Source organism: Myxocyprinus asiaticus, chromosome 9, assembly GCF_019703515.2.
Source record: "Myxocyprinus asiaticus isolate MX2 ecotype Aquarium Trade chromosome 9, UBuf_Myxa_2, whole genome shotgun sequence".
Lineage (NCBI taxonomy): Eukaryota > Metazoa > Chordata > Actinopteri > Cypriniformes > Catostomidae > Myxocyprinus > Myxocyprinus asiaticus.
The window spans coordinates 22,235,463-22,257,931 of record NC_059352.1 but is presented as its reverse complement, the minus strand read 5'-3'; the positions used below and the strand labels follow the sequence as shown (position 1 = coordinate 22,257,931).

General features: G+C 37.5%; 1 protein-coding gene across 3 annotated transcripts in view; it reads right to left on the bottom strand.

The window, feature by feature from the left end:
* The window catches only part of LOC127446657 (microtubule-associated serine/threonine-protein kinase 2-like), a 222,902-nt gene that overhangs the window by 39,872 nt on the left and 160,561 nt on the right, over positions 1–22,469 (bottom strand). For all 3 annotated transcript variants that reach the window (XM_051707768.1, XM_051707766.1, XM_051707767.1), the window contains one exon: positions 3,159–3,250. In XM_051707768.1, coding sequence (XP_051563728.1) covers positions 3,159–3,250 — 92 coding nt within the window. The remainder of the gene's footprint in view (positions 1–3,158; positions 3,251–22,469) is intronic.

Sequence of the window (22,469 nt, the reverse complement as noted above, 5' to 3'; positions counted from 1 at the left end):
CACTCTTTGCCATTAATTTAATCGCAGTAGACATCCGTTTATTTATTAAAGTTGCTTTTCCACACCATTCAAAATAATAGACGGCAGTCACGGAATTAGCCCACAATACAAAAAACATATCATTTCTGTGCACAAAGATGTTTTAAATGAAAAATAAATACACAATACTAGAAGAAGAGCTTCAGTGTGCTTTTTTGGAACACTAACAGCCCAATTCTATTAAATTATTGTTTAGCTTACTTTTGAAAAAATGCTGGCAAAATTTCCTGTATTAAATTATATAAATTACCAAATGAAAAATGCATAAAAAAAATAAATAAAATAAAATAAAAAAAATTACCAAACAAATTTTTTTTTTAAATTTTTAGACCTATATATGCCTTTTCTTTACACAAACTTAAATTAGCCGTACCCTGTTCTGTACACGAATAAAGTCGGCTGAATGACATTTTCTACACTTCAAGACTACAAACTATCAGAACTATTTGTCCAATGTGGAGTTCACTTTCAGAAAACAAGCTTTCTGACCCTCTTTACCTCGGATCGCATTTGCTGAGCTTCTTCAATGTAAATTGCATTATGATGCTAAAATTAATTTTAGATGATAATCAAGTTCAGTTGGTCGTTAAATGTTGTGGGACAAATATATGGGACATAATGCAGTTGAGATGGCAATGCTTTAGATTAGATGATTGTTCAAAATAGCCTACTGAATATCAGGAATGTATCATGTGTAAACCCTGATATTACACTGCATCAGTTTCTCTTTAATAGCTGTGCACACAACATATGCACATCGATGGATGGTCCTTATAAGACTGAAAAATTTCCCCATTACTTGGTGCAGGTTGCCAGTTTGAACAGAGCCATGACGATTCGCTTTCGGGTGGGAACCTGCGATAGGCGCAACATCAGGACCAGTATTATAGTCCTATCAAAAGGGCAACTGTTCCCTTTTGATTGCAATTCCTCATCTTCTGATTGCATTTATTTGTGAAATTAAAATGACAATAAGCTGGCTAATTTCAATGAATTGTCTCAATACTCTCCCCATTTTAGAAAACTTCGGACATCTGGGAGGCGAATTAGCGATAAACACACATTTCTGAATGGAAACGGCTTAAGGGCAGATTTCTTTTGCGATAAACCAAAACTTATGCGACAAAGTGTTTTTTTTAGGCATGATGTCATCACACACCATTTTTTTCGATAAAAGGCCATTTGAATGGAAACAGGCAGAAGACAGCAAATTTCGCAAAAAAAATTTACGCATTTTCACATAGCGCAAAAAGTGGATGGAAACTAGGCTACTGAGATCACATTTTTTCCCCATTCTGATGGTTGATGTGAACATTAACTGAAGCTCCTGACCCCTATCTTCCTGATTTTATGCACTGCACTGCTGTCACACGATTGGCTGATTAGATAATTGCATGGATGATTGTTGGTGCCAGACAGGCTGGTTTGAGTATTTCTGTAACTGCTGATCTCCTGGAATTTTCACACACAACAGTCTCTAGAATTTACTCCGAATGGTGCCAAAAACAAAAAACATCCAGTGAGCGGCAGGTCTGTGGATGGAAATGCCTTGTTGATGAGAGAGGTCAACAGAGAATGGCTAGACTGGTTCGAACTGACAAAGTCTATGGTAACTCAGATAACCGCTCTGTACAATTGTGGTGGGAAGAATAGCATCTTAGAATGCTATTCTGAGATGCAGGTTGGCGCTGTTTTGGCAGCACGAGGGGGACCTTCACAATATTAGACAGGTGGTTTTAATGTTGTGGCTGATTGGTATACATCACTGCAGGTAGAGTATGGTGATTTTTGAGGCAAATCACGTTGAATTTGAGAGAAGAAAAAAAAAAAAAAATGTAATCTTTGTTTCATCGGACCACGTAATCTCTCCCACATTACAACAGGGTCATTATTATGGTTTTTGGCAAACTCCAAGCTTTTACTAATGGCTCCTTTTGGCCACTCATACATTATTTTCTAATGAAACTTTCCTTTAACTTTATCTCCAACATAGTAGACATGCTCTTAAGTCTTTATTTTCATAGAGTTTCTACAGATTTTAAACCTGACTAATGATCCCTAACTGTGGGGTTATCATCCAGAAAATGTGCTAGTTATTTTAATAATCCACCGGTAGAGGCCAATTGCAAGGCAACTGTGTCTTTGTTAGGGCAAATTGTCATTTGCAATTCAGTAAAATTAAAGAATGTTTTGTACACTTCCTCTCACATTTACATCACAACTACACTCAACACCACTGTATGAAATCATAAAACTAACTTACACTTAGGGTGAATACAGGTAATGTGGGACACTTAAGCTTAATCATCTTTATCATTATGTGCACATTCATCTATTAAAATTCATACTAAAATACAAAAAATCATCATTAGGTTCATCCTAAACTACTATGGGATGTACAAGAGATCTTTAGCTATTTAAAATGGTATTGTGTGAGGCTAAGACATTTGGAACATTTGGAACATATTTTAAAACAATGTACAGTAAATGACAAAGACATGTATTCACCCTAAACCCTAGCCTGTCTTGGTGTATACCACACTGATATGTTTATTGCTCATGTCTAGCTGGGAAAGGTTAATATGAAGAATTTCCAAGACAGAATGACAGATTTCGAAGCACACAGCTTCCCTAACAGGCAATATAAAGAAATGGTATTACTAAATGTCAACTGTCAATCCATTTATAATGCCCGTGTATTAGATGAGAAATTCCTACACCATGAGATTTGCTGGGTCTGTGGAGTTTCAATATGTTGTGAACAGCTGCCACAGAGCAAACTGAATTTTATTTATTTATTTATTTAGGTAAAAAGACAAATAGTATATATAAATGTGTTACAAAAATGAAGTGTGTGGATTTCGGTGTGTATGGCTCTGGTTTAAAGCTTAGTGAGCTGCCTCGCGGTCTACTGTCTACTGTACATAGGCAGCAATCTAACTAAAATTAATCTCATAAATGACAGATTTAACATACTCAACAAAGGTAGCCACTCATCAGACATGTGAACCACACAAAAAGCAAACCTGAAACTAATGTGCACAGTTGAATACAACAGAATCTGACATGCATGCCAATAATACCTAAAAAAGCTGACGAGAGAGAGAAATAGATTTTACCTGAAAGTCCGTGCAGTGGTGAGTGGGGGCGGGGTAGAGTAGGAGAGGTGCTGGATGTCACTATCAAACTCTTCCTGTTGCTGGTCCGACAGCTGTACAAAAAAACAAACAAACATATAATTATAATTTGTCACATACATTTATGAATAGTAATGCAAAATGTGATAAAGCCTTTATAAATGGGACTATTTTAGATTGAACCGAATATACAAACAGGTCAGAGTCTGAGGGTTTGTCCATTCAGAATGATTAGAAAGATCTTGCCAACAGTTTTACAGTTCAGACGTACTCTGTCTCTAAAATGGCAGTGGAGTCTGACTGTCACTCTCCCATTCAGAACAAACAAACCTGCCTGTTTCCACAAGGCTGAAAGAGCACACTAATGTCAGTGTGGTTCAAATGCTAAAAGCCTCCAGCTCGAGCTGACAGAGGGGGAAATGGCCACCTACAGCTCAGAGCTCAGCTTAAATGAACCTTGAGACCTGCAGCTAGGACAATACCATCTCACGCTTCAGTGCGGAGAGGAGAGATAGAGGATGACTGGCTGCTAGAAAGAGCTTTCAAAACTGAGCAGAGTGGCAAACAGTAAGGGATGAGTGCCCCTTGATTCAATGTGAGAAGAATTTTGACAGATCACTGCTGAGTGGTCAGACCGCAGAACACAGATGTGACCTACACAAGACATCATGCACTGCTAGAGAGCTGTCAGTGGATGGCTGTGAGCTTTACACATTTTACAGAGTATTAGCAGAGCTCTGTATCTTATTAAGACCATGACAATGACTTTAAGGAATAGTTCAGCCAAAAATGAACATTATGTCATAATTGGCTAGCCATTATGTAGTTCCAAATTATTTGGAATTTTTATGCAGAATGCAAAATAAACTTTTAGTGAATATCCCAGTCCATCTATTCAATACAATGGTAGTTTATTGTGGCTTACTTCCAAGTAGGGATGCCAAAAGTAATGGTACTTCGGTGCCAAGTCGATACTAAAATAAAAAAGATGTCACGAATTCAGTGTTTCTGCAGTACCGGTAGTACCCAGCACCGACTCAATTTGATAACTGCGTGCTGTCAGACTGACACAAGACTCACACAAGGCTCACACATGAATCTGACATATTTGGGGAAAAAATTAAATGCACAATTAAGTAATTAAAATTGTAATAGGTTTTAGTGTTACTATTAAACTGCAAAAGGATGCAATTTAATTAAATAAATATATTCTTTTCATGCGCTGCACGCTTTACAGTGAATGTGTTCCTTACTATGATAGCAATATCAAGGTCTAAAAATGACCAATATATATATATATATATATATATATATATATATATATATATATATATATATATATATATATATATATATATGAATACATACAGTGCTGTGAAAAATGATATTTGCCCCTTCCTGATTTCTTTTTTTGTGCATTTTTCATACTAAATTGTTTTAGATCTTCAAACGAGATAACATAAACACAAAATATTTTTTTTTATTTAAGCAAAAAATGTACACAACACCTATATCACCCATATGAAAAACTAACTGCCCCCTTAAACTTAATAGCTGGTTGTGCCACCTTTAGCATCAACAACTGCAACCAAATGCTTCCGATAACAGGAGATCAGTCTTTCACAACGCTGTAGTGGAAATTTGTCCCACTCTTCCTTGCAGAACTGCTTTAGTTCAGCCACATTGGAGGGTTTTCAAGCATGAGATGCCCATTTAAGGTCCTGCTACAGCATCTCAATCGGGTTCAAGTCAAGACATTTACTAGGCCACTCCAAAGCTTTAATTTTGCTTTTTTTGAGCCATTCAGAGGTAGACTGACTCCTATGCTTTGAATCACTGTCTTGCTGCACAATCCAGTTGCGCTTGAGCGTCAACATTCATTCTCCTTTAGGATTTTCTGGTAGAGAGCAGAATTCATATTTCCCTCAATTATTGCAAGTGCTCTGGACCTAAAGCAGCAAAGCATCGCCACACCATCAAACAAGCATTCACACCAGTAAATAATGAAAGAATTTTCATTTTTGGTGAACTGAACTATTCCTTTACAAAGTGTTTGTTAATTTTCTGGATAATTACATGAATGCATCTTGGTCCAAGCAAATGGTATGATGCAGTAGGCCTAATGTTGCAGAAATAACTTTTGCAGTACAGACCTGCACCACTTTCACAGTGCCAGCCATCACTCAGTGTGTAATGAAGGTTTGAAGTGAGTACAGTCACAGCGGGAGAGATGGAGAGAAAGAAAGAGAGGGATGGGAGGGAGAAGAAAGAAAAGCGAGAAAAAGCAAGAAAAAAAATCTGACTCACAGGCTAACACTGGCACATTATTACTTAAAGAATGGCCTTTCTTTTACAGTGTTTGATAAGAAAAAACTTCTCTTGATGTTGGCTTTAAGATGAGATGTTCTTTGTGGAAGGATGTTAGATGAACGAGACATCAGAGCATACTGTGCTTTTGTCTGCAATGTTTATGTGCATGCTGACCGCAAGGTGCTACAAAACATTTTACAATCTGCATTAAAGCCATCTTACATCTCCTATTCACAGAGGGGCTATATTGCATTTATTGACTCTCTATAATAAACCTCAAACTGGACTGTGCTCTCATCAAGCAGTCTGTTTGTGTCGAAGCAGTTCTTAGTAATAGTGTCTGCAACATTAATGAGTCTTCAATGGATTTATCCTGATATTAACAATGAAATATAGTACAGTTCAATTAATCAATAAAACTGGCCCTCTGTTTGAGGATTTAGAGTATGTGCTAATGATGGACATGTCCTTTATAAATGTGTATAATAACAAAGTAGAAATTTTTGGGACATTTCTACTCTCCTCGAGCACATATGCTTCTATTGAATTCTATTAGAATTTATATTATTCTATTATTTAACCCCCTACAAGTACTATTGTGAAACTTAAACACTTCGGAACAAACCTGACATTGGACAAGCACTTGTTCTCAGAACAGGTTGTTTATAACATTGTCATAATACTAATTTAATTCTATGATCCCCTGCTAGAAGGTGTGTGGGTGGATATTAACATGAGTTAGCAAAATTTTTGCTTACGATCCATTTAGGATGTGGAACTCCAAGAGGTGTACTGCTGCTGAAAAGAGCAGTACGCTCATTAAACCATCATTCCATCATCAAAAACAAAAGTGAGGAAAACATGGCAGCGGTACAATTTACATACTAATAATGTGAGCAGTTGTGCAGGGTTCGTGGGTGTGAAACAAAAAGATATCCCTTAATTACAGTAACTGGGAGAGAATTGCTTCCTTCCGACTTCTAAACACAGAGAAATGTCAATTTTATTTGCGTGAAAACCTGCTTGTTTTGATTTTTGTCTGGGCTCATTTGAGTTCATTAAGCTTCATTTGGACTAATTTAAGTGTGACTGGATTGATTTGGGCTGTTTTGAAACACAGGTTAGGTCTGGTAGAGTTAGTTTAGGTTTTGATATAATTAACAGCTATGAAAATAAAGTGGAGATGTTCACTGTTTTGGTGTCTGCAAGCTTTAGTCAACAAGACTGTGTTTGACTATTAAATGCTTTGCATTTTGTTGATGCGTCTTGGTAAACAGAAATGCTGTGCTTTTTTTTTTTATTTTCATTTAGTTTGCATCAGTTCAGTGCACTGCAGCTCTCTGAAAGTGGGACACCTAGCAAAAGATAATCCATCCTGACCCACACACATAGAGCACAGCCTTGAACACAAATCTTGAGCATTTGGGATGCTTTGATTTATACAAACAAACACACACCACATCTGTTTGTGAGTGTGTGTGTTTTTGATTGAGAGAGATTGTGAGTGCTTTTTCATTCTGATCAGTCCCTCTGATCTTGATTGTACATTAGCCAGAGCCAGATGAGATGGTATAATGGAGGATTTTTCATTCATGAGAAATGAGGCAGAGCCTCAGTGGACAACAGACAGAAATTGCACTCCTCCTGTGCAAGAAAATATGAGATGATCAGTCTTTGCTTTGCTCTGTGCTCTCCTGAAATCTTTCTGAGCCACAAAATTACTTCACATCCTTACATACCTGAACGCTTTTCCAGTTTTCTTGTGTTAGGACACAATAAGAACATTACCTAACCCTATCAAACCCTACCATGCCCCAACCAGAAGTGACATGATAAAGCAACAAGTAATATAAACTATATCTTCCACAAATGTGATTTGTTTTGTCCTAACCAGCCGTGACAGTGACAAGCGACAGGACATGTTGTTTTCTTAGTCTGTTAAGTCGCATTTGGTAGCCTCACCCACAGAGAAATCTCATTGCAAGTGCAAAATACATCCCACATACACTCACTGAGCACTTTATTAGGAAAACTATGCTCCTAATAAAGTGCTCAATGTGGTCTTCTGCTGTTGTAGCCCATCCGCCTCAAGGTTCGATGTGTTGTGCATTCTGAAATGCTATTCTGCTCACTACAATTGTACAGAGTGGTTATCTGAGTTACTGTAGCCTTTCTGTCAGCTCAAACCAGTCTGGTCTCTGTTGACCTCTCGCATCAACAAGGCGTTTCCATCTGCAGAACTGCTGCACACTGGATGTTTTTGGCACCATATAGAGTAAACTCTAGAGAATGTTGTGCGTGAAAATCCCAGGAGATCAGCAGTTACAGAAATACACAAACCAGCCGTCTGGCACCAACAATCATGCCACGGTCAAAATCACTGAGATAAAAAAAAAAAATTCCCATTCTGATGGTTGATGTGAACATTAACTGAAGCTCCTGACCCTTATCTGCAAGATTTTATACATTGCACTGCTGCCACACGATTGGCTAATTAGATAATTGCATTAATAAGTAGGAGTACAGGTCTTCCTAATAAAATGAGTGTAAATGTATATTAAATAACAAATATGTTCTAAACATTTTTGCATTCATTGGAAAAACAAATTACTATACTTGTCGCTGAAAACTTAGAAACTAGTTAGGACATCGTGTAATGGTGTAAGTTCATGTGAAAAGCTGTCTATGTGTGTAATGTATCTGCATACATATAACACAGGGACATGGAGAGCATCAATGCATCAGGCCAGGATTATGACCAGAAATACCCTGTGATAAGACAGATGTGTTTAAAGCCTCATGTGCCTTCTAATGCCATAACAAACATAGAGAGACTACAGATCAGAAGGATGTACAGATAACAGCAGATCAAATGTAAAAAATAAATAAATAAAATAAAAAAAAAAGAATAAAGAGCCTTTTCCACATTTTAGCATATCAAATGATTATCAACCTCATGGCCTGAGGAAACAAAATGGTATTCGGTTTAGGACTCATGCTGCCAGATGCAATGAGCTGAACAGAGTAATTGCCATGAACAGATGCAAGGATGCTATTAATACTGAACACTGCAATTTTGAGCAAACACCTTCTAGCAAGGCGCTCAACACTGTGGACAGGTTGAAAAGGGGAACATTTTAAAATAAATAAATGCTTTGTCTCTTTAATTATTAGTTAGATCTGATTTGAGGCTTTGAAAGCATAAGCTAACTCAGAGAACAGGAATACAGGCTTCAGGAGATACAAAGCAACCACACAGGATCAACGCTTGCCAAAACGCCAATCACAGATTGGTTAATCAATACTGAGCTCAGATTGTTTCAACCTTGAGTTATAAACACAAGCTGCCTTCCTGTAATCGAGGTGCAGTCATTTTCACTTTAAATTAGACCAATTTTCTTCTGGAAAAATGGGAATATGGTGGCCTGTGGCTACTAAAAATTATTACATTGCTGGCAGCTTTTTCTATATGGGCTAATTAAAAGGAAGATAAACATCAACTATTCCAGCACTGCTCCTTCACTGTCTGAAATGCATTCAATATATCAATGATGGAGAGCTGCTCACATGTGCCTGCGAAGGCTTTCTACAAGGTAAGTGGCTGTATTGAGTTTTAGATGAGCAGAGAGAGATGGAAACAAGAAAGAGAAATCAATAGCTCATTCTATATTATCAGGAAAGGGGAGAATCAAACAGCCTGAAAAAAAAATTAAATTGGTTCTGCTGAATGTTTGATGAGAGGTTGAAAGGGACTTTTTCCACACACACATACACCTGCGCCAACTCACAGATATTATAGTGTCATGTGAAGTGACTGTAATGAGAATGCTGGAAGGGGGCTTGAACAGTATGCGGACAAGGGAAGAGAAAGACAGCATAAAGCATAGAGGGGGATAAATGGTCATTTGGTCACACATAGCAGTGACTGTGACAGCAGCACATGGGTTCTAACACCTCCACTGCTGGGAGGATATGCAGAAGTTCTGCTGAGCTATACAATACCAGACACTCACTTTGTAACATGTTATGCAGATAACTTATCAAAACCTTTGGGAAATCTTTGGGAAATTTCTCATTGGAGTAAAGTTGACTTATTGGTGAGTGCAGTAAGGAGCCGTTCACACAAAACGCACATTGCATTTAAAAAAGAAAAGTTATTTAACTTGAAACAGCATCTTAAAAATGCTTCGCACATGGCATGAGACACTGAAAAAAAAAAAAAAAAAAATCAGTCATATACATCACAGCATTCAATGACGTCTGTCTAGCGCATGTTCACATGGAAAAACAAAACAAAGAGAAAAAAAATATTTCATTGGCATGCGTGCATTAGCATGCAGGTTTAGATCAGGAAGTCACTGGTAATGCTGGGTGTTTGCAAAAGGTGGTGCGTTCACAGGGGGCACAAGACACAACACACCCTCTTGACACATCTATGCTTTATTAATAATGCAAGACCCTTCATCTGCTCAGTAGGGCAGAAGAGAAAGTAAAGGGAGGTCAGGATGGCATGTAGGGCTGAACGATTTGGACAAAAAATCTAAATGTGAATATTTTGAAAAAATTTGCGATTGCGATTTGAACTGCGATATGATAAACATAAAATAAAAAACGTGTGATGCCTTTTAACCAAAATTAAACCATGTTTTGCCCACGCTTTACTGCCAACCAGAAATACTGTTCTAGAAAGGGTGTTCACACTTGAGTCCTCTAAAAAGAATAAATAAATAAACAGTGAAACAGAGGGGGTGGGGGAAAGCATCACAATCACATTGCATCTGTCTGCTTTGTAAAAAAAAAAAAAGTCAAATTTTCATTATTTTTTTATTTTTTTAAACCCAGTCAACTCGAATATTATATTATTACAATAATAATAATGTAAAGTTAAGAAATTATTATAGAAATATATTATTGTATAATAATAAATATCAATATTACTATTATAATTTTTTATTATTATTATTATCTAATAGAAATTTCTTAACTTACTATGCAGTCCCTGTAAACCCTCAAGCCTTTTTTCAAACCAATTTTGTCAGAAGCTTTTATTTTGAAAATGAAGGGATGGAGGTTTCTGTTGTATGAAGCTGAGTTGACAACAGCCATTTTAATGCAGTGAAATGCTCTCATCTGTCTTGCTGTCAACAAAAACCCTCTCTCATGGGGTTATTTTAAATGTCTATAGTAAATTGTAGTGGCCAAACATAGAGGTATGTGAAATTATACAAATGTGCAATTAAAGTAAATCTGGGTGCTTTAAGTAATGCACGATAGCACACCTAACCCAACTTGGAGCACATCTGTCACTCAAGGCACCAGAAGAAGCCTTTATTTTGTCACACATTATAAATTTTGCATATATACAGTGAAATTCTTTTTTCTTTCATATCCCAGCTAAGCTGGTGGTGCAGAGGCTTGAACCCCCAACCTTCTGATCAGTAACCCAGAGCCTTAACTGCTGAGCCATTACTGCCCCTCTAAACCATTGGCTCAGAACAAAACCACACCATTGTTTCATATGTTAAAATGAAAAAATTTAATTCATAAATAAATTAATAATTAAAAATAACTACAACTTGTAGTAAGTTCCCAGTGGATAGACTAACTTACAACGGGTGAGATTTTCCGGCATGTGCAATTAAACAGATGCAGTATTCAAATAATACTATACATATAAAAAAAGGAAACACCAAAATGTATCTAAATGACATTTGCATATTTTAAAGGCTGTAAGTTCAGCTGTGCAAGATCCCCTTTGAGTTTGAGATTAATGTTTTTATATATAGTGTTTGTTAATGCTTGTTATATGGAACAACAATGGTTAGAGTGTTTTTCTTATAAACAAAGAGAGAGAAGTCAACCCTAATTCAACACTAACCTCCCTGGGCATGCTCCTCTATGAGATCAGTATACCTGGAAACCTTTAGAATGTGCTACTGTCATTAAGGTGAATTTTGTTTATAATATTTGAAAACTGCATCTGTATAATTGCAGGAACTAGGAATCTGCGACATCCTCTGGAATGTGAACATGACATCTTGGTGAATTTTAGTGATTTGTTTTCCTAAAATAATCAAATCCTATACTCATATAATTGGATTTACTGTAATAATCTCACCTTTAGTAAATTAGTCTATCCACTGGGAACTTACTACAACCTTTGGAATGTGAAAATACTGCACTTTTACTGTTTTTATTTTATTTATTTTTTATGTTAACTTGCATGTCAACAGCATAGTGGGTGGAATTTTCAGATGGTCCCTTGAGTAATCTGAGCAATGAAAGCGCATCAGTGCATGTTCAGTCATAATTCTGCAGCCACACCAAGTGTTGACTGTTCTGCATACAATTATTTATGGCCCTTGTAGTACAGTTATATACCCTTTAGGCCAAGTGTGTGAACAATATTTTTGTAAGACTGTCGCCTTCAGAGAGCATGGGCAAAAGAAAACGAATATCGAGCCTAAAACTAACTTTACCCCAACTTCATATAGATATTTTTTTAGCCATTTACATCAACATAAAGTCGTGGGACAAATATTTTGCTAGGGAATGAGATCATTTTCTTGTGGCCATGAGATAAGGATGTCGTTCCCTCAACATAATATCTAGTGGCCACAACATATTATCACATTCCCCAGAGTTCAATGACAAAATTAAGTGAACCGAATCTGTCCCTTCCCGGGCACGGTAGGATCCCGATCTTTTGCCAGCCATTTTTCATACCTGGCCATACCGAGCAAGGCATTGTTAAAGGTGCACTTTCCTGGCATGCTAAACTTAGCTGAAAAAGCTCATTTTACATGCTAAAGTAGGTTAATCTAACTTTTAATTGAAGTAAAACAATTGAAAGAGGAGAAATATCTCATTATGGCCAATGTGTTTTGGAGAAAAATATTTATTTAATAATGAGATATTTCCCCTGTTTTAAGTGTTTTACTTCAATTAAAGTTTAGATTTTTATGAATTTTTTGAATGAAAGATCAAAAGCTCATCAGCTAAACAATGCAGATTTTTTTTTCACAGCCTTCTTTGCACATATTTAACAAGGGTGCCAATATTTTTGGCCACCACTGTATATAATGTAAACGCAAACATTTACAAAACAACTTTACTGAAATAAATGGTAATTTAACTGTCTAATTTATTTATTTATAAACATTTTACAAAATATAGAATTGTTTTGTTTATTATGTTATCATGCCCAGGTGTGGGGGGGGTTTGGGGGGATCTCACCTGTTGCAAAATCAGTATTCTGCATGTAAATCTGCAGCACGAAGTGCACTGCTCCAACCTCATGGCTACTGTATTACTCAAAGGATATTACTTTACAAACAAAGACAAAAAAATGGATAGTTACTTTATTACAGTCTCAGCTCTGTTGCTATGCAAGTACTGTGCCCTCCCTTTATGTCTCTCCAGGCAACAGGAAGACAGGAAGAACACAAGCAGGGAATGATGGAGACCAATTACAGTAGAAAGGAACAGAGAAAGACTTAATCTCTGTTTATCTAAGTGTGTGAGCTTGCACATTTTTTCAGTGTGTAAGTCCACTCCAACATTTTAGGTCATGTTATGACATATTAATATTGCTCACCTGTGTGTGTTTGTGGATCTGGCCACGTCATATTTTGTGTCCCTTGTCCAAGGGCTACCTTAAAAACACACTGACCAAGAGGGACAGACATGGTGCTTGAATTGAGAGTGACCATTGGAAAACAGCTCATATTGCAGTTAAAAAACAAAAAAACAACAGATAATACACTCACATTTGTTTTTCTATCATATGATGGGGACCTAACCTTACCCTTTACCCTAAACCTAATCCTCGAAGAAAACTTTCTGCATCTTTAAATTGTCATTAAGGTGTTATTTTGTATTGTTACAAAAAGAATAATTCACCTCAAACCGAAAATTCTGTCATCGTCATCAGCAGCAGGCTATGTCCACATTAATCCGGATACATCTGAAAACGGCATTTTTGTTTTCGAAACTCTCTCCACCCACACCGCTGTTTTCAAGTGTTTTCCAAAAGTTTCTAGTCCACAATGAAACAAATAAAAATACTTAAATCACCTTAATGCACATGCGAAAAATCGCTGTTCCATGTAAGGTCAAAAAATGCAATTGTCCTCGTGTTCCATCGCCGGACAGCAATTCCGAGTAAACTTCACGTCGCCTTTGAAGGAATGCAAAGTGAACATTGTACAAAGTAACATTTATCTTTAACAACGCTATCAAAAAGGGTAGCAGACACAACAATGGCACTAAAACATGGGTCGCCATCTTGATTGTTTTGTGTTGAATGGATCACATGACTGCATCACATGACAACAAATACATCATAGTTTTCAGATATCTCCGTTTTTTCTGCATTTTCAAATTTATCCACTTGGGAGAGCGTTTTCGAAAAGCTGGACAAAAACGCTGTCTCAGTGTGGATGGAAGGTCAAAACAGAGCAAAAGATGCGTTTTCAACCGGAAAAGTATTAGTGTGGACATTAAGCCTCAGTCACATTTTCCTTTCATTACATATTTTTTCCATTCAGAGAAAGTTATTCTATTAGCATAAACTTTTGAACAACATGAGGGTGAGTAAATTATGACATCATTTAAAGTTTTGGGAGGAATTATTGCTTTAAATGGTTTTCCTCATGGTGACAACTGGCTGGTGCCCACAATGGTGACAACTGGCTGGTGCCCCCCACAAGCACAATCTCAAAACATGAATTGCAGATAATATGACTGATAAATTAAGTTAACCGACTACCATGAGAGAGAGGGGGAATAAATAATATACAGAGGCAGAGGTAATAGAGAGCGAGAGATGGAAAGATAAAAAGAGAATGGCAGAGAAAGAGAAACAGAGAGCTGTACCTCTTGGATCGGCGAAGCATACTTCTCTCCGGCAGGGAGAAATTGGAGAGCACGGTCCAGAAAGAGTCAGACATGATATCGGTGCTCTAACATGGCTGTCATCCAGAGATCGAATGTGGTAAAAACAGCAGAGAAGGAAGAACAGCTGGCTAAACAAGTGTGCTCCTGTGATAGCAGGCGCTTGGATGATGTTCCAGCTGCTGCTGCAGGCAGCAACCTGTGACACTGCTAGAGCTCGTGTGAGAAGCTGTCATGTGTTTTCTCTCACTCACTCTCTTTCTCTCTCTCTCTCCTCCACACCCACCCCTCCTCTCTCTCTCTCACACCTTCTCACTCAAATACTCAGCAAACAATGTACGTATAAAGATGCAGACAACTCTAGACAGGACCAAAATAAGCATATTACTGCAAGACAGCCAATGCAGGATAGACTGCTTGAAGCAGTACACATTTAGAAAGAAATAGTGAAATATTTTAATGCTGGATGCTCTGTCAGCCGGAAATCACTGGATTTGATAAGATCATTAAATACAGCATTTTCTGGAGAAAGTGACAGAATGACAGGGGATTAAAGTGCAGGCACACACTCACTCGTGCATACACACAAATTAAGGATTATTTTGATCAACTCAAATGGTACAGGCCTAGAATATGGATTTTCCAAACCCGAGCTGGCCGAGAAAAGAATAAAGAGTGAAAAATAGGGAATCAAAAAAGAATAATAATAATTAAAAAAATGGCTGGTTGAAATTATGTGTGTGGGTGTGCATGAGTCAAAGCAGTTTAGGCGGGGGGGATGGGGGTTCATGCAGACAGGCATGGCAGTACTGTCACCTTGAGCTAACTGATACCAGGGGTTCAATCGATCAGAATCTGTGCTGACATGATATGGTTTAATATATAGGGAATTTATAATGTTAGTAGGGATGCAACTATATCAAAATTTAGGTAGATGCTGATGGATGATAATTATTTTTATGTTATAGCCAAAAACTGATATGATGGGCAATATAAATCTATATAATTTTGTCTCCAATTTAGAACTTTACTTGCTTTAATTGAAATAAGGCATCAAAACTAGGGATGTTAATGAATAATCGTCAATCAATTATTCAATGTTAATAATTTAATCGATTAAGCTACTGTAGCGTGTGTGTGGGAGCAGTTGAAGCTTAAAGTTTGTTGTCACAACGAACGAGAAAAATTGACCACGGATCATTCAAAACAGCAAACCTTTGGGGAATCACCGGTTGTAAAAACAAAGAAACCCCAAACAGAGCAGAGTCTACAAGCAAAAAGGGAAAGCGACAGAGCCCGTAATAAAACCTGAATCAACATTGGGTTGGCTTTCCAGAGGTGGCGACAACTCTGAGATCTGAAAGGATTTAAAAGTGACCCAGAGATTAGGGCTGCACAATTAATTGAAAAACTAATCGTGATTACGATTACGGCGATTATGCAGGGCTTGCAAAATTTCAAAATCTCTGGTAGCCCTTCGGGCAGGCACTCTTCAGTTAAAAAAAGACAATTTTTTAATGTAGAAAATTGGTTAGGAGTCAAAACATCAATCAAAAACTTTTTCAAAACACAAATATCAACAATCGGATATAAAATAATCAAATTAGAATCATCAATACAAATATGCATCTGGTTCTAACTGAACTGAAATTTCTATGAATTAATAAATTTTGCCAATGGTAATTTTTTGCAACATAGTATGCTGTTTTGAAAAGTTTTTTCAGGACTTCTTGTTGTGCTTGGTTAATTTTTAGTATGTTTTTTGCAAATGGCATTCGTTCTGGGAAAGACGCTGCAGACTGGGCACAAATGCACTTTTTGTGATGCAGGGATTTGTCATGGGTTCTGATGGGGTCTTTCAAAAAATTACTGGTTCCAGTGACAAAAACACTCGTCGAGTCAGAAATAGCAGGGAATTGACGACACACTCGACAGAACATTGTGTCGTTTACCTTGTCATGTTCCAGCCACAGAAATTCTTTTGTCCATGACACCAAAAAGCTGCGCTTTCTTTTTGCCTCATAGTCAGATTTTTCTGAACTCTTCCGCTTTGTGGCTGTCTGCTTTTCTTTGTCTGTCCCTTCTTCATCCTGACCTGTTTTTTTGGGCCGAGTAGAACTGAAATACCGCCGTAAATCCATGGTCCTCTTAACATCGTCACGCACGCACACACAAAAGTGTCAGCGATTTTCGCAATGTTCTCCAATGCGCACGCAATCTCTATCACTTAGCAACAGTAAATTAAGTGAGAACGACACTGCTTTACAGGGGGTGGCAGCACCAATTGTCTTTCCCAAACGTCAGAACTTGCAGTTTGATGCAGCAGGGATGGAGAAATAATGACTCTTAAAGCTTTGAAGCTTAAAAGATTCTAAGCATCAGGAGTGTTGAAAACAGTGTCATCTCGTGGCAGGTCAAATTTATAGCAGCCATAAACCCCAGCGTGTAGCTCTGTTGTTTTATCAATTAAGCACAAATAAAAGCCTGACAACGCTAAATGTGTTCATTTTCTGATGGAATAATTCACATATTAAAGTGTGGCAATAAATTCAATATAATAATAATAATAATAATAATAATAATAATATTAATACCAGAGTTTTTTGAGGCAAGTAAATGGTGCTCTAATTATTTTATGCTGTTTATATAGCAGAATATATGATAGTGTGTGTGTGTTAGTGCATGGATTCAAACATTCTGACATGCAAAGAGAAGCATTCACGTGATAGTGGGGCTTCGTTTTTTATTGATCATGTCTTTCTCTTAAAACAATAGCTCCGGCACGGAGATTCATGAGAAACTGCACTGCGTACTCGATACACGTTTTGAAGCTAAACTTCACTGCGGACAAATCAGCATGATCAAAAACTTCCGTGATCATATTTTTCCTTAAAATAACAAGTCAAGAGAGTGAATAACGTGAATCAAAGGAGGAATTTGATTACACTATTTCAGATAGCCCATTGGGCAGGCCGGTGATGCATTTTGGTAGCTCTACTGGAAAACACAATAGCCCCGGGACGTCGGGCTAGCGACTTTGCAAGCCCTGATTATGTAATCGTGAAAACCGACGATTACAGCATTCAATTTAAATCTGCTCCTGTTGCGTCAATGGTTTCTATTTACAAAGTGTTTTTGCAGCAGTTGAGTATTCTAACCAATCACTAACATGTCGCCAATCAGAGCCACTTAAATTAGTCCTCCGTCCCATCAGTAACGACAACTGATCCTAATGCACAAGTTTTAAACCGTCTGAATGCCCAGCTGCTGAATGTTCCACCTCTGTTCGCGGTGGCACACGAAAAGTAATACTGAGGAAACATCACCTGACACTCAAAAAGAAGCTGTAGAACAAGAGTGAAAAGCACTTTGGAATTATTTTGGATTCATTGCATATTGCACCGCTCGCTTTGAACGTAGATGTTAAATATACTGCAAATGAGCAACACGACAAAACTAAAACACTCTAAAGAAGGCATATACACGGAGTAAATAATTAATATGCTGATTAGACAGCTTTATTTTTAATGAGAGCATTCGGCTCGTGCCGAAATGCAGGTCTCAAACAGTGTAAACCTGCAGTGAGTGACAGCAATCATTGTAATGGGAGAGTTTGTCGCGTTGCACGATTTCTGTATACAATTTATTAAAAATGTAATAACAGTTTTGAATTGTCATGTTAATAGTTAGGCCAATGTGAATTTGATTTGTACAAAATAGCAAAGTAATTCAGCTTAACTGTTTTAAGTTTGTTTTGGAGGTGTATCCAACATAAAGAATATGGCATGAATAGCATATTTCAGGAATCACCGTCATTGTTATTGTGTCTGCTCTAATAAGACACATTTGCCACGCAGCTGGTATTAGTAGATTTAACATTTTCACGAATCGCACAAACTTCTATCGCAAATGACTGTTTTTAATTTCCAAAGTGCACCCACTGAGGCCAAAAATGATCTAACGATCATCTTACATGAACAAGATCACCATTGAAGATCTAACAGGATCAATGGTCCCCTGTCTCGCCACTAGTGGGCTTACTGAACCCAGTAAGTAACTTGGTCAATTTAAATCGGCTGTTAATAAGTTTGAATATTGAATATGTCATATTATTTACTGTACATGGACTAATAATTTAAGAAGTAATTTAGCAATAATTTAATTTATTCTATACCATATATATCCATTTAAAATTATTTTTATTTGGCCTAACATTAACAAACATTATTACAATATTTAATGCTTAAAAGATGCTTAAAAGAAACTGGAGCGCAGCTCATATCCACCATTGAAATCTGCTATTCTGAAGAACCACACGTTTGGTTGCTTTGTGACGTCACTGTATTTTAATATTTGAATCATCGTGATTACAATATCAAGGGCAACAACTGACAATTATGATTTTTGCTATAATCGTGCAGGTCTACCAGAGATGGCTTTTTTCTTACTCAACAGGTAAGATATTTTATTGATATGGTTTATGTATAGTTGTGTAATCACACACACACACACACACACACACACACGACAACGCACCTCTGGCCCAATAGGACAAGTGACAGTTCAGTCAACTGGCCCAAAACCCTCTCACAGCAGCCGTGGGCCATGTGGTTTATCTTTAGATTCACATACAGGAATTGTCAGAACTGAACAAATTCAGTCCGTCAGAAGTGAACTGAGGTTAATTTCATTCACTGGTCTTGCGTACAGTAGGTCAGTAGAGTATCACAAGAGAGGAAGTGAAAGTCTAGACAACAAAGAGGAGCTTTCATTTCCATTATAGAAGTAAAATGTGGAAAAAAGAAAATTGAATGTGAGTGTATGGGAAAATAAGTAGTGAGAGAAGTGACAGTGTTGGAGAAAGGGAAAAAGAAGCTATCTTTGGAACAGCTTCCTGTCTGTCTCTTTGATGAACTGTTGAGTTGAGCACTAATAGCTGCAGTTCTGTAAGGGTTTAAGACTTGATTTCCTGCAGCTTCTCTCTTGGTCTAAACCTGCAGGGAACAGAAAAAAAAAAAAAAAAAAAAACTCTTTCCACTTAAACGATAACATCTTGGAAATAGGAAATGGTATCTGGTGCATCAAGTCAATACATGGGGGAAAAGAAGATTCAAATGGAGAATAAATCATTTTGAACATATTTTCTAGTATTGTCATCACAATCAATAGTGGATGGACAGGGCAGCGGAAGGCAAGGCAATAGTTGAGCGTGAATAAAACAAAGCTTTCTGCAAGCTCTGCTGAATGTGATTTGAAGGTCATAAGTACACACTGATCCTGATGATCCATGCCCTCTAAATAACACATAATGGTATTCTATAAACTGCCTTTTATACTGTATCCCTACAATGCCAAAAACTCACACACATTATATCCCTACATTGTCAATGCAAATTTCCTTAATCTACAAGTAGAGGAAAACCCGAGAGCAGACTATGCTCAGCAGGTTATGTCATTAAACAAGAGATCAGAGAGGGATCAAGGTAAACACACAAACGCACATACCAAAATGGGACAGAACATGGTGTTCTGATATTCCAGAAGAGCTGTTCTGGAATGTCAGAACACCATGTTCTGTCCCATTTTGGTGCAGAACAGCTCTATTGTATGTTTCTCCATGCAAAATCACTCGCATTCGGTTGCACAGGCAGTCAACACACATGTAGGTACACACACTCACACTTGAGTTAATGAGCAGGGCTTTGGCCAACCAAATCAAGGAATTCTGGCAAGTAAGTTTGGTCAGAATTAGCTGCACAAAAGATCCATCCGTCCATTCTGGCTAGGTGTCGGCAACTACCTCACAATACACCTCCCGATACATATTAGGGATGTGCCAGGGTGGTTGACTAATCGACTAGTCGTCCAACAAATAGCTAGTCGATTAGTGGGGTCAACTACTAACATTAATATTTTTAGTAGTGGTGGTTTTAATGGGAGATGCATTTCTCAAATTAATTAAGAGACGCAACATCTTGGAGAGCATTTTTGCTTGCTTTGCTTAACAGTTAATAACAGTCAGCACAGTAAAACCACCTGCAAGAAGTTTTGTCTCTTATGCTTTAGGTTTAGTCCTTTTCTGTTACAACAACCAAAGCGCAGAATTAACAATACATTTCAAGACGTAAAATACTGCGAGTAATACTACAGTATTTATGAAGTGCTGTGGAGAGATTAATGTCTTTTGCTGATTATGTCTGACACTGCTTAAATAAATAGTTGCAATAAAAAAAGGTTTAAACTGCTTGTTGTCGTGAATTAGATGTGTACCCCCAATATTATCTTATAGTTCTGCACTTTTGAATTTACAAGAAGGGTCAATCTGCAGCACTCAACATTTAGGGTGGCATAAGCAGTTTCGGGCCACTCTTATTTCTTAATTTTCTAACATTGATAGTTTTGTTCAATATGATTTTATAGTTAGTTAGCCTACTTGTTTGTTGAATATCCATTAGTCACCAAGTTGAAGTTCTGTGCTTAACTTCAGTATATCCCTCTTAAATGTGTCTGATCGGGGTCATGTACAGTTGAAGTCAGAAGTTTACATACACTTAAGTTGAAGTAATTAAAAAAACATTTTAACCACTCCACAGATTTCATATTAGCACACTATAGTTTTGGCTAGTCGTTTAGGACATCTACTCTGTGCACGGCATGAGTAATTTTTCCAACAATTGTTTATAGACAGATTGTTTCACTTTTAATTTACTATATCACAATTCCAGTGGGTCAGAAGTTAACTGTGGCTTTAAGCAGCTTGGAAAATTTCAGAAAATGATGTCAAGACTTTCGGCAATTAGCTTCTGATAGGCTAATTGGAGTCAACTGGAGGATGTATTTTAAGGCCTACCTTCAAACTCAGTGCCTCTTTGCTTGATATCATGGGAAAATCAAATGAAATCAACCAAGACTTCCGCAAAAATATTTTGGACCTCCACAAGTCTGGTTCATCATTGGGAGCAATTTCCAAATGGCTGAAGGTACCACGATCATCTGTACAAACAATAGTACGCAAGTATAAACACCATGGCACCACGCAGCCATCATACCACTCAGGAAGGAGACACATTCTGTCTCCTAGACATGAACGTAGTTTGGTGCGAAAAGTGCAAATCACTCCCAGAACAACAGCAAAGGACCCTGTGAAGATGCGGGAGGAAACAGGTAGTCAAGTATCATATCCACAGTAAAATGAGTCCTATATCGACATAACCTGAAGTACTGCAAAGCAAGGAAGAAGCCAACCCTCAAAAACTGCCATAAAAATGCCAGACTACAGTCTGCAAGTGCACATGGGGACAAAGATCATACTTTTTGGAGAAATTTCCTCGGGTCTGATGAAACAAAAATGTAACTTTTTGGCCATAATGTCCATAATTATGTTTGGAGGATAAAAGGTGAGGCTTGCAAGCCAAAGAACACCATCCCAACCGTGAAGCATGGGGGTGGCAGCATCATGTTGAGGGGTGCTTTGCTGCAGGAGGGACTGGTGCACTTCACTAAATAGATGGCATCATGAGGAAGGAAAATGATGTGGATATATTAAAGCAACATCTCAAGACATCAGCTGTGAAGTTAAAGCTTGGTCACAAATGGGTCTTCCAAATGGACAACGACCCCAAGCATACCTCCAAAGTTGTGGCAAAATGGCTTAAGGATAACTAAGTCCTTTGGTATTGGAGTGGCCATCACAAAGCCCTGATCTCAGTCTGATAGAAAATTTGTGGGCAGAACTGAAAAAAGCATGTGCGAGCAAGGAGGCCTACAAACCTGACTCAGTTACACCAGTTCTGTCTGGAGGAATGGGCCAAAATTCCAGCAACTTATTATAAAAAGCTTGTGGAAGGCTACCAAAAAAGTTTGACCCAAGTTAAACAATTTAAAGGCAATGCTACCAAATACTAACAAATTGTATGTAAACTTCTGACCCTCTGGGAATGTGATGAAAGAAATAAAAGCTGAAATAAATAATTCTCTCTACTATTAATCTGACATTTCACATTCTTAAAATAGTGATCCTAACTGACTTAAGACAGGGAATGTTTTCTACGAGTAAATGTCAGGAATTGTAAAAAAAAATAAAAATAA